This window comes from Eleutherodactylus coqui, chromosome 1 (assembly GCF_035609145.1).
Source record: "Eleutherodactylus coqui strain aEleCoq1 chromosome 1, aEleCoq1.hap1, whole genome shotgun sequence".
In the NCBI taxonomy this organism is placed as follows: Eukaryota; Metazoa; Chordata; class Amphibia; order Anura; family Eleutherodactylidae; genus Eleutherodactylus; species Eleutherodactylus coqui.
Genome location: NC_089837.1, coordinates 471,225,515 through 471,238,416, shown reverse-complemented (window position 1 = coordinate 471,238,416; position 12,902 = coordinate 471,225,515). Strand labels below are relative to the sequence as shown.

The 12,902-nt window shown below is 40.0% G+C and overlaps 1 protein-coding gene across 1 annotated transcript in view; it reads left to right on the top strand.

Moving 5' to 3' along the window:
* The first annotated feature begins 1,374 nt into the window (after positions 1-1,374).
* Positions 1,375-12,902, top strand: part of LOC136585727 (solute carrier family 26 member 10-like) — a 46,625-nt gene continuing 35,097 nt past the window's right edge. The window contains exons 1-2 of the mRNA XM_066584412.1: positions 1,375-1,654; positions 10,966-11,076. Of these exons, the coding sequence (XP_066440509.1) occupies positions 1,390-1,654; positions 10,966-11,076 (376 nt within the window). The 5' untranslated portion in view covers positions 1,375-1,389. The remainder of the gene's footprint in view (positions 1,655-10,965; positions 11,077-12,902) is intronic.

Below are 12,902 nucleotides of genomic sequence, written 5' to 3'. Positions count from 1 at the left end.
CAGTTCACACAAGTTTTCTACGCGCGATGTGCGTTTATTTTTGCGCTGTTATTCATGCGTGAAAAAACGCTGATCTGACCTAAAGGGGGATGAAAAGTTACATGTACCTGAAAATGATACAAATGGAAATGACAGCCCAAAACCAGGGCCGCTCACAGCGCAGGTAGCATTGACCCAAAGAGAAAGTTATGTTATTTATACCTGCACAATAAGGCTGGGTTCACACAGGGCGGATTTGCTGCGGTTTTGCTGTGGTTTTTCCATTGCGGTTTAGCCGCAGAAGAACTGCTTCTGCGTCAAAACCGCTTCAAAGGTTATTTTTGTCTTTCGTATTTTTGGTGCGGCCAATCCGCAAGGGTTTTTTTCCGCAGCGTTTTTTTACTTTTGCAGCGGATTTTGCTGCGTCCATAGACGTCTGTGGACAAGAAAGCACTGCGGAAAAGTCAAAAGAATTGACATGCTGCATCTTAAAAAACAGCGCCGCAGCTGCATTTACACACTGCGGCTCTGCGGAAAAAATCCTGTGCGAACAACTTTTTGCCCAAACACATTTGCACTGCAAACGCAGCGGTTTTGCCGAATATGCAACGGCAAACCGCGGCAAAACCGCAGCAAATCCGCCCCGTGTGAACTCAGGCTAAGCGCTGGAAAAAAAGTGCACCGAAATTGCTGCTTGTTTTATGTTTTTTTGTGGAAAATAGCAAGACATAAAAGAATGTATACATTTGGCATTGCTGTAATCATTTTGACCTTCAGAATAAAAGTAACATTTCATTTATTTATATTGAATGCTGTTAAACAAAATGTAAAAAACAATGACGGAATTTTTTGTTTGTTTGTTTTTTTCATCCCCTCCAAAAAAAAATAAAAAAATAATTAAAGTTAAATAATACATAATTTCTACCCCAAAGTGGTACCATTTGAAGTTACGACTCGTCCCGCAGAAAGCAAGGCTATGTAGAGGAAAAAGCAAAAATATTACGGCTCTTGGAATGTTACAATGTAAAAACATTTTTTAAAAATTGCTTGGTCCAAAACAAGCCAGACACTGAGGGGTTAATGTCAGATTTTTTTAAAGACGGCACAAAAGGAAAAATTTCCAGCGGAATAATATTTCTTCCGTTGACACCTGGTGAAACTTTTCTCTTGTTCTTTGATATTTAGTCCCAAAGGCTTAAATAGAGGATGTCATCCTTTTCCTGAAATGTGCCTTTTTAAACAGAAGTGGTTAATAAAGGATGTTTCTAGGGAGGATATTCCCAAAGCCGACTAATGTATGATTGGCCCACCTCTACAGGCAGGAAAGCAAGGAAAGATTAGAGAGTAATATATAAGGGCTTCCCTGCCTTCCATGCCCAGTGCTCTCAGGTTACATTGGCAGCCCTCACTATGAGTGCACTGGCAGTGTACAGGAACATCTACACGGAAGAGCAGTTTCAGAAGGTGTATGGCTCAGCGAAGGATTTGGAGAGGCCTCCACTGACTTTAAAGGAAAAACTGGCCAGAAGCTGTAAATGCTCAACTCATAGTCTCCATACTTGGCTTAAGCATAGAATCCCTATTGTAGGCTGGTTACCCAGGTACAAACTAAAGAAATGGATTCTGGGAGATCTTGTTGCAGGCCTGACCGTTGGTATAGTACATATACCGCAAGGTAAGTGTATACAGCTTTCGTTAGTGCTGAATAAGACATGTTACTGTGTTTAGAATGACTTCATGGTCACCCAACTAGGTCAGTACATACAAGTCAAAATCTGTTTAAAGACCACCCTTAAAGTTTCCTTATCCTATTCTTATATGTGAATTGGAGTATTATCAGATATCCCATGTTTGGTGTCCAGTCTCTTGAGATGTCTTGTGGCTCTTTTTTATTAAGCATATTTCTTGCCATCTATATGTATCATATGCGACATCTACAATTTCAGTATGGGTCCGCTATTTGTTTATGGTGTTTTGCTCTCATATTGACTGTTGTTGGACTTGCTTCTCTTTATTGTTTTAATGAAAAACCAATGAACCTATTGGGGACCAAAATATGTTTTAAAAAAAAGCCTTAAAGCAAATTAATTAATGCATATTATTTCATGTCACATTAACCATTGTTTCCAAATATTTAGTGGCAACCGCCCAGCTATCTATGTATATTTCTATCTATCTGTCTATCTATCTATCTATCTATCTATCTATCTCATATCTATCTATCTATCTATCTATCTATCTATCTATCTATCTATCTATCTATCTATCTATCTATCTCATATCTATCTATCTATCTCATATCCATCTATCTATTATCTATTTATCTATCTATCTCATATCTATCTATCTATCTCATATCTATCTATCTATCTCATATCTATCTATCTATCTCATATCTATCTATCTATCTATTATCTATTTATCTATCTACATATATCTGTATTTATCTATGCATCTGATATCTATCTCTCTCATAGCTATCTATCTCATATCTATCTATCTATCTATCTATCTATCTATGTATCTATCACATATCTATCTATTATCTATCTTTATCTGTGTGTCTCATATATGTGAATCTCGTATTTATCCATCTATCTTGCATCTATCTATCTCTATCAGTCTATTTTCTTTCTTTTGATCTAATATCTATTTATCTATCTATATCTATGTCATATCTGTTTATTTTGTATCTATCTTTATCTATGTATCTCATATCTGTCTATCTTGTATCTATCAATTCTGTATCTATCTATCTATCTACACTGTAAGCTTTGCAGAAGTCACTTTTTATACGGCAATTTCTTATTATTTCTGATCTGTTGAGACTTACTGTAGATGAAGTCGTTCATTACTTCTACACTTTGTCTTACTATGACTGTTGTATTTATCTCTCCATTTGATATGTCATTTACTTTTTATCATTTTAGCAAGCAATGGTAAGACATGTTCTAAGACACTTTTATATCTTTGAGGGACAACATGTGCTGTATTTCTTGAGAAAAAAAAACACACTTGGAAATTTATAGTGATATAATTTTTAATCTCTAGTCTCAAATTTCTAAATAAACTGTCCATTAAAGGGTTACTACTACACTTTAAAAAATTTTTGAACCTCATTGTGACATGTCAGAGGTTTTGATCGGTGGGGCTGTGGGTGCTGAGACTCCCACCGATCGCTAAAATGAACAGGCAGAAGCAGTCATCTGAGCACTGTGCCCATTCAGATGTTTCTGTGATTGCTCTAAGTGGTATACAGGCTCCACCGAAAGTCTATGGAGCCTGTACAATGCTCACAGTGACAGACAAATGGGTACAGCATACAATGTCGCACTTCTGCCCGTTCGTTTTGGTGATTGTGGGGGTCTCAGCACCCAGAGCACTACTAATCAAAACTTCTGATATGTCACTATGACATGTCAGAAGTTTGTAAAAAGTTTAGTTATCCTTTAATTTTAGGGACATACATGGGATCGGGAGCTGATCTCCCGGGGAGTGACATAGAGAATGCCGCAATTTGATTTTGCGCGGACAAATCGCGGCCGTCTGCATAGGATTGTGTTTTCTAGCGCAATCCTATGGCAGTTTTCACAGGCGGAAATATTGCGGAAAGATCCCGTTGCGGAATTTCCGCCCGTGTACAGGGGGCCTAAGACTGTATAGTAAGGGCTTGTTCACACAAGCGTATTTGCGTACATAATATACAGTGAATAGAAGCCATTGATGTCATGGAGTTCATTCACATGATGTATATTTTCACACAGCATGACCTATTTTTTTGAGTACTACGCACCCCAATAGGCCATTGAAGTGAATGGGCCGCGCAAATACGTGGTGAACGCGCAGGAAACCTATGTATTCACTGCATGTTTTTACGCACCATTTCAGGGGGCCCACCCGCATTCCTTTTTGCGTACGCAAATATACAGGCATAAGTGATTTTCGATTGCGCAAATACACAGCGTATTTGTGCGACCAAAATACAATTACACCTGTGTGAACGAGCCCATATAGTGACCCTGATAGTGGCCAGAGTAAAAATAATGACCCCCCCCCCCCAGTGGCCCAATTAGTAATATTAACCCCCTCAGTAGTAATACCCCCATAGCAACATTAACCCCCCCTCAGTAACAATATTAACCCCCCTCAGTAATAATAATAATAATAATAAGCCCCCCTCAGTAATAAGCCCCCCCTCAGTAATATGCCCCCCCCCTTCAGTAATAATAATAAGCATCGGGCCGCGGGCCACATAACATGAGGCAGCAGGCCGGATTCGGCCCGCGGGCCTTGTGTTTGACACATGTGGTCTAGTGGCATTTAAATCTCCAGATCGGTGTTTGGGGGTTCTGAAAGGCCCCCTCATCTTGAGATCGTGAGGTCTGTTTGCTTGTCATGGCAGTATGATGCAATATGGCATTGTATCATACTGTATGAGTGATCAAATGATTGCAAGTTCAAGTTCCCTTAAGTGACTTAAAAAGCTAAAAATAAGTCAAAAAAATGATTTTTATAATTGTAAAACTAAAGGATATTAAAAGTAAAAAAAAAACATTTCCCCATATTTGAAATTTAAAAATCGAAACAAAAAAAGCCCAAAACATATTTGGGTATCTGATCTATCAAAATAACGCTTTATTTATTCCGAATTGTGGGCAGAAAAAAATAAATATGCAATGCCAGAATTGCACTTTTTTGGTTACCTTGTCTTTAAGCAAAAATCTAATAAAAAGTGATCAGAAAGTCTAAAATGCCACTAATATAAACCACAGATCATCCTTGAAAAACAAGCCCTCAAACAGAACTATCTACGAAAAGATAAAAACGTTAAGGTGGTCAGAAGACGGCGAAAGAAACAAAACATTATATATATTTTTATATATATTTTAGAATTGTACACCAAGAAAAAGCAAATAAATTTGGTATGTTCATCATGATCGTACTGACCCACAAATTAAAGTTATCATGTCATTTCGGCCTTAAAAATAATGCCCCCCATCCCAAAATGGCGAAATGTCTCACCCCACTTAGGCAGTCTGCAGAATTCTCCCACTGCGAGAATTCTCCCTGCACAGCCCTGCGGCTCACCTGCTCCCGGTGTCTTCTTTCTGCATTATGTGCCGGCTGCTGCCCAGCCGTCACATGCGCAGAGCGGAGCCGGCCTGTCACCAGTGACATTTTTGTGCGGGCCTCTGCGAGACCTGCACAGAAACAGAACATGCCACAATTTGTTTTCCTTGCGTGTTTTCACGCTGACAAATTGCGGAGATCTGCATAGGATTGCATTATCTAATGCAATCCTATGGTAGCGGGCACGGGCGGAAATTCTGCGGGAGATCCTGCCGCGGAATTTCCGCCCGTGTGCAGGGGGCCTTAGAAATATTTTACGTTTTTCAGTACATTATATGGTACATTAAATAGTACTATTGAAAAATTCAGCTCGTCCCACAAAAACAAGAGTTATGATTTTTTGGAAAGTTGGGAGGAGAAAACAAAAATGAGGAAAAAAAGGGTTCAATCATTATCATTGCGATTAAGTGACGATTTTTCAACCTGTAATGTTGTTATTCACTGACAGAAATCAGAGTACTTTGTGAAGGTGACGTTTATGAAGTGTATAAGTATACAAGTTGAATACCGTTTTTTCTGTGGTTACTTTACATAAGCCTGGATAACACGTCTGTGACAACATGTCTCACAAGAGGCACGTGGCAGCCAATGTCATAGACCTGTATTGGAGGACATAACGGAAGTCATGCAAGAACACCTCTTGTAACCCCGGGAGGTAGAAGTAATGTTTCAGATCGCAGGAAGCCCTTGTATACACACCCATTGATGATAATAAACAATGGAGCTGCTGTTCTAGAAAGCAATTCATTGTGTTGATAATTCAATATGATTATGAAAACGGCACTATTTATAATATCCCAAACATTTATATATAAAAGAAGAAGTGTGTTTGTGATGGATGTCTTGTGGTCGACCTCTTCAGTTTGTGGTTAGTCTCCATAGGCATTGTATTGTAGGCAAACCCTGCTTTATTAATACGGTTTGTCTAACTTAGGCCGGCTGCTCACGGGCGAGCCGGATCCCGCAGCCGAATCTAGCTGTGGCCCCGGCCGGCGACCCCGTGTACCTGCATTATCTGTAATGCAGATAACCCCGGGGGCTTGCAGGCGGTAATGCGCAGTACTGATTTTTTTCCTCAATATTTGTATATTCTGCACTGTCACTAGGTGATGATGTGGATACCCACAGGCCATACGCAATGATAATTATGTATGGACTGCGGGTTGGACAGCCTCCATTGACTTCAATGGAAACAGTACGCTCGGAATCCATAGCAAAATAGAGCATGCTGCGACTTTTCCTTCATCCGCGGAATACATAATTCATATCCGTGAGTGTGAAGGAAAAATCGAGAATCCGGCCGTGTGAAGCCGGCATAAGGGTACCTTTACATGGCACATCTGTTGGGCATATATGCACCTGATAGCCGTCCCAGCAGCTATCGCGCCTGTGCTTTTACACAGGCGTGATAGTCTGTCAGACAATGCAGACAGAATGATTAGAGATATTTCCCGGCCACCCGCCTCCATTCACTGCAAACAGGCAGTCACTCAGAGGCTGACCGATTCCTGTTTACACTGAGCGAGAAGCCGCTTTGTAGTCACTCCATTTTAGTGAACTGAAACAGTACTACTAGCGACTATTGAGTGACTTCTCGCTCAGTGACCTGTAAGGGCCGTGTGTATACTGCCCTACAGTTGCCTCATTTGAGTGATTATTCGGGCACCTTTCCCTCGTGTGAAAGTACCTTTAGTACACGCTAATGTAATGGCCTGGAGGGTCCTCCAGAATAGTCACACTAACATCTGTTCTGTCCCACCTGTCTATGTGCTTCCCATAGGCATAGCGGGTGCCATAGGTTGGAGGGACCTTGTTTCCCCCTTCCTAAGCTAAGAGCTTAGTGTTGGCAATAGCTGGTTGCCTATTGGCTATATGTCATGCCTCCAGAGAGCCAGTATTCAGAGGGGGAGGAGAAGAGAAAGTGCAGGAAGAGAGAGGAAGTGAAGAAAGAGTTAGCATGGAGTCGTGAGGAGAGTCTGCAGCGAGTCACGGTCAGAGGAGGAGGTGTGTGCCAGGAGTGCAGCCAAGCATGCAGTGATTCAGCAAGGCTTCCAGGGTAACAAGGTTCTTTCCACTCCCTTTTCCTACCAGCAGTGAGGAGAAAAGAGTTGGAGGTCATCGTTCCACTAAAACAGTGAGTCAAACTAAGCCAGGATTAGTTCAGCAGCCATCACAACTCTCATCCAGCAACTGCATCTTACCCTTCCAGTAAGCCCATTAGATAGTCAAAACTGTAGGGAATCATTACTGAGTAACCTCTAGAGAAATAGAGAGGGAGTGTTGAAGAAAAGTGTTGGTCAATTGCAAGTCAACTGTTTTCAACATGTTAATTAACTGCATCATTGCTGCCTCTGCTAAACCCTTGTAAAGCTGCAAATCTGAGTGTATTGCAACTGTTGATTTCAAAGCTTAAGGAAAACTGTGTGCTCCCAGTTGACTAAAACAAGCTAACTGGACTGAGTCATTATCGTTCAACTTAGAGTTCAGATTGGAGTACTGGCATCACCCGTGACAAACTCAACATTCAGCTTAAATGTATGTTTATATGTTCTTTGTGCCACTGTGCGACAGTTGAGCAGAGCACCGTTGCAGTCACTGTCGGGAGAGATTGAAGAGCAACCTGTGACAACCATCTTGCAATCCCCGTGGCATTTACAATTCGTTCACCAATTGCTAGTTTCTTTTGTTTCAGCTCACTTAAAAATATTTAGTGTATAACTAATCATCATCTGGTATAAACAGGCAATCATTTGTCTTTCAATAATTAGCCAATAAACTTTGCAGGGTGTTGTGCGTTTCAGGGACCTCGAAAATAAACAAGTGAACAACAATCACTCTGTGTAAAAGTACACAAACAACAGATAATCGTACTCTTCATCGACTATTTCCAGTAACTACTCAGATGATAGTAGTCCCGTGTAAAGCCACCCTTAAAAGGGGTTGTCCAAGTTGTACCATCTCTGGACAACCCCTTCCCCATGCACTAACATAACAAACTGTCATAGCCTAGGCTCATCTCTCGCACCGGGTCCCGCGATAGTGCTTGGTCCCCCTGCTCTAGTCTATGGTGACAGCTGCAGTCCCGCTGGTTTATGGGATGTCACAGGGGCTGCAGCCAATTACAGAGCTTAAGGACCTTCTGGTTGAACATCAGTGCCTAACTTCACAAATACTCTTTTAGCTGAATGGGCATACTCAAGTCAGTTGTAATGCTCAACAAGCCCATGTAGCTGTGATGGTCGGGTATCCAGAAACATTTGGCCATGTATCTTAGATGTGTTTGAATAACTGTTTTGCTCTTCATTTCTTATATCCTTGCTACTGAAATCCAATCATTGATTAGTTAATATCAGCTGGTTAGTTATTTAAATACTATTAACCCGTTCCTATCCAATAAAAATCCAACAAAACATGCGCTGCCTGTTCATTATTACCAGGAGCGTCTCTGGAACACATGCCTCTGACTGTTCATAATTACTAGAGCACGGTCCACAGAGCATACTCGGAGTGTGTTGGCGGTGCACCATATAAACGCAGAGCAGCAAACTGGCGACACCCAGTACAATAGTTCTGATAAAGTTTATCCTGAAATGGACGCAGAACCAGTCAAAAGTCATTTCTCTGATGATTATTTAGAATTATGTATAAGGGCACCTTTAGATGTAAACACATGGAATAGAACCTATTGGCTTCAATGGGTTTGTTCTCATAAGCACGTTTTGCGCGTGCATTACGTGCGTGCACAAAAAAATAGGAAGTGCTCCATTTTTTTTAATATTGCGCAGCAAAGGCCTCAAAGAGGTCTATGGGAGGTGCGCAAATACGCAAGGGGAAGGGTGAAACACTGCACAAAATGCAGGAGAAGAAGACAGCTGGACCTTTTTAGGCTTTAACAGTGAGTCAATTCTGAGCGCAAATATTACAGTAATATGTGCTGACGTGTGCGCAACAGGCTGATTACGTGGCTCTTTAAACATCATTCATGCGTAAATACGCTGCACTGCAATGATCGTATTTGTGGAAACGCTTCTCTGCAGGAGCCCTAAGTTAAAGTACTTCTTCGTTCACTGTAGATTTTGTAACTTAACCCCCTAAGTACCACCCCTTTATTATCCATTTTAATTTTTTCCTCTCCATTTTACAAAAACCATAATTCTTTTATTTTTCCATCACCGTCGCTGTATGAGGGCTTGTTTTTTTTGCAGGGCAAGTTGCTTTTTTCAATGGTGCTATTTAATGTGCCATATAATGTTTTGAAAAACTTTTAAAAATTTCTCAGTGGAGTGAAATGTTAAAAAAAAAGAAGATTCCACCATCTTTGGAGGGTTCTTATATTTATGGTGTACACGCTGAAGCAGAAATGACATGATAACTTTATTCTGTGGGTCACTGTACGGTTACTACGATACTAAATATTTATAGTTCTTTTGCTGTACTACTATCTTTGGAAAAACACAACATATTTTCTGCAGCCATCTTCTGATCAGCATAACTTTTTTCATTTTCCGACAACATAGTCATATGAGGGCCCATTTTTTTTTTGAAAGGCAAGTTTTTATTGGTACCATCTTGGAGTACGTACAACTTTTTGATAATTTATTATTAAATTTGGAGTCGGGGGTGTCCAAAAAAACCCCAAAATTCGGTTGTTGTGTATTTTTTTTCCTGGCTAATATTCACTGTTTAGGATAAATAATGCATTACTTTGATAGATCTGACTTTTACGGACGCGGCGATACCAAATATGTTTGCTTTTTTTGTTTTGATTTTTTTAAAATTAGAAATATAGGATAGGGAGGTGAAGGGTTAAATTTTTAATACTTTTTATTTTTTTACATTTTTTTTAGTCCCCATAGGGGACTTGAAAATATGATTGTTTGATCGCTCCTGCAGTAAAATGTAGTACCGTAGTATTACATTATACCGCCATCTGACAGGCAATCTATTAAGCCACACCATAGGCATGGCTTGATAGACAATCAGCTAGGCAGCGATAGGCACCTTTCAAAAAGCCACAGGCTGCCATGGCAATCGAACAGCAGCTTCTGAACTCATTACAGGGGGGACATTCTTGGACCCCGCTAAAGTGATTGGAGGATTTACATTGCTGTCAGAACTGACTGCAGCATATACAGAGTTGACAGCCACAATCAGCATTCCTGCTGATTGTGGCTGTTACTGGCGGGTGTCAGCTGTGCCAGCACCCGCATTTTATGGAATGGGATCAGCTCCCAATCTCCCTTCCATGCAAACCCTGAATGCACAGAATGTAAATATGCATCCTGTGTCATTAAGGGGTAAACAGGTGACATTAATGGTCATACTGCATACTTTAGCCTGAAGAAGAACCCGAGAGGTTCGCAAGCTTGCTATAACATAATGTATTTTTGTTAGCCAATAAAAGCTATCACATCTACAAGATTACTTGGTTTCTCTTATTGAGAACAATCACATTTGACTCTTCGGGCTAACACAGGACCTAACTTTTGTTTTCAACACAAGGAGCAAATGCTGTAAGAAAAGTTGCAAGTTTTTTCTGTAATGAAGAATTTATAAAAAAAAAAAAAAAAGAAAAAAAAATTGGAATTCCATTTCAAAATGGCAAGTACTAGCAGACATAGGATAGTTAAAGGTTCGTCCATTCCTGGAGTACCTCATTAAAACACTGAACCTTATTGCAGTTTGATAGCTGAGCATGAATATAGATACAGCAAATAAATGCAACCAGTCGGTCCAGTCCGGTATCTTTGCTACAGTATTCACACATACTCTTTATTACACTTTTGAAAGATCTCCATTATTATTGGTACAATCTAATGTTGACTCTAATGAAACCTGTTAATACATCTCTCCTAGGAATGGCCTTTGCACTGCTGACATCAGTCGCACCGGTATATGGACTCTATACATCCTTCTTTCCTGTTCTACTGTACATGCTTCTTGGGACTGGACACCATGTGTCTACTGGTGAGCTGACAAGAAAGAAATCTGTTTAGGATGACTTCAATTTATTAGATAGTCTTCACTTTATAATATACAACTCTCATAGCAGTTTACTGTTAGAATCCCATCAGATAAACTGCACTTGTACCATTCCTCCAATAGTCTTCCTAGAAATATAGAAGTAAATTGATAATTGGACGTTGCCATTTAAAAGAAGAAGCACGGTAGCTCAGTGTTGTCTTGTAGCACTGGAGTTCGAGGTTCTAATCTGACCAAAGACAACATCTGTATGGAGATTTTCTAAGTCCATGAAGATGTTGTCATTGGTCAGTTTTGAACCTAGGACCCCAGCACTAGCAAGGCAACAGTGATAACCACTGAGCCACCACCACTACAATTTCAAGGCTCTTAGCATTCAACACTAGTTTTAGGGGTTTTTATAAACTTTTGGTTCTTTTCAAGCTCATTTAGACCGAACCAATTTTTTTTTTACAAATTTCAGCAAACTAAACTTTTAAAAAGTTCACTTATCTCTAGTTATGAGGAATACCATTATTTACTAAATATACCAAATATCATGTATAGACAGTGAAGACAACAGAAAGATGTATGAAAATACAAATGACTCTATACCATAAAAGTTATACAGGGGATCAGGGCTTAGCTAAAGGCTCATGGGCCCGGGTGCAAAAGTTTATATTGAGGCCCCCCAACTTCTCTTAACCCCTTAACGCAGAGGAGTAACTTAAAGCTCCTGGGCCCCAATGCAAATCCTGTAACAGGGCCCCCAACTATAATGCTTTATTCATAGTACTGGGCTCCCTATATGGAGAAGAGAGGCCTTATGGGCCCCCTAAGGCTCCTGGCCCCGAGTGCAACTGCATCCTCTATAGTTACACTAGTGTATGGGAAAATGATCTCATATCACATCCCTTCTCTTACCTCCCTATAAAGACAGAGAGCTCCAGTTTGCATACATTATGCACTTTATTATTCCTGAAATAACCAGCTAACCTCTTCTCCAGGCTCACAAATTAGCAGCAATTTCTTGATTTGTTCTTCCATATCTGTTATATTTTCTGTTTTTTATTAATCATTTTCAAAGTAAGATACAATTGCTTAAAGAAAACCTGTCACCAATTATAAGCAACACAAACTCAGTAGTGGCGCTTACAGCTCAGGTGACGTGGAGGCCGGGAAGCCTTGATACCTGCAGTATTCCCCAGCAAAGTCAGTGCGTGCTCAGCAAGTGTGATCCTTTTCAGAAGGCTGTGCATGCACTACCATAGAGATGAATAGGAATACGTGCACAGCCTTCAGAAAAAAGTCAAGCTGGAGCGCCTGCACTGACTTCACTGCAGGAATGAAGGACCAGGTGATTATGAGACACAGATCCCTGGACTCCACATCACCTAAACTAGAAGCATCATAGTTTGTGTTGCGCAATACCTCCAGACTGAAGTAGAAGATGATCCAGATGCAGGAGTCACTGTGGACGACAGTAGATGAAGGATTCCCCCTGAAGACGGACTGTAGTAGATCATATGTAATATATATATATATATATATATATATATATATATATATATATATATATATATATATATATATATATATATATATGTGTGTGTGTGTGTATATAAATACAGTTCAGATTACATGGCATCAGTAAGTGAACAGAAATACCAAATAAGGTTATAACAATAACTTTCTAGGAATATAAATGGCAACAGTACATACATATCATAATAATAATAATCGTTGTTTATATAGCGCCAACATATTACGCAGATATAGCATATATGTGTACTGTTGCCATTTATTTTCCTAGAAACCTGGATTTATGTCTA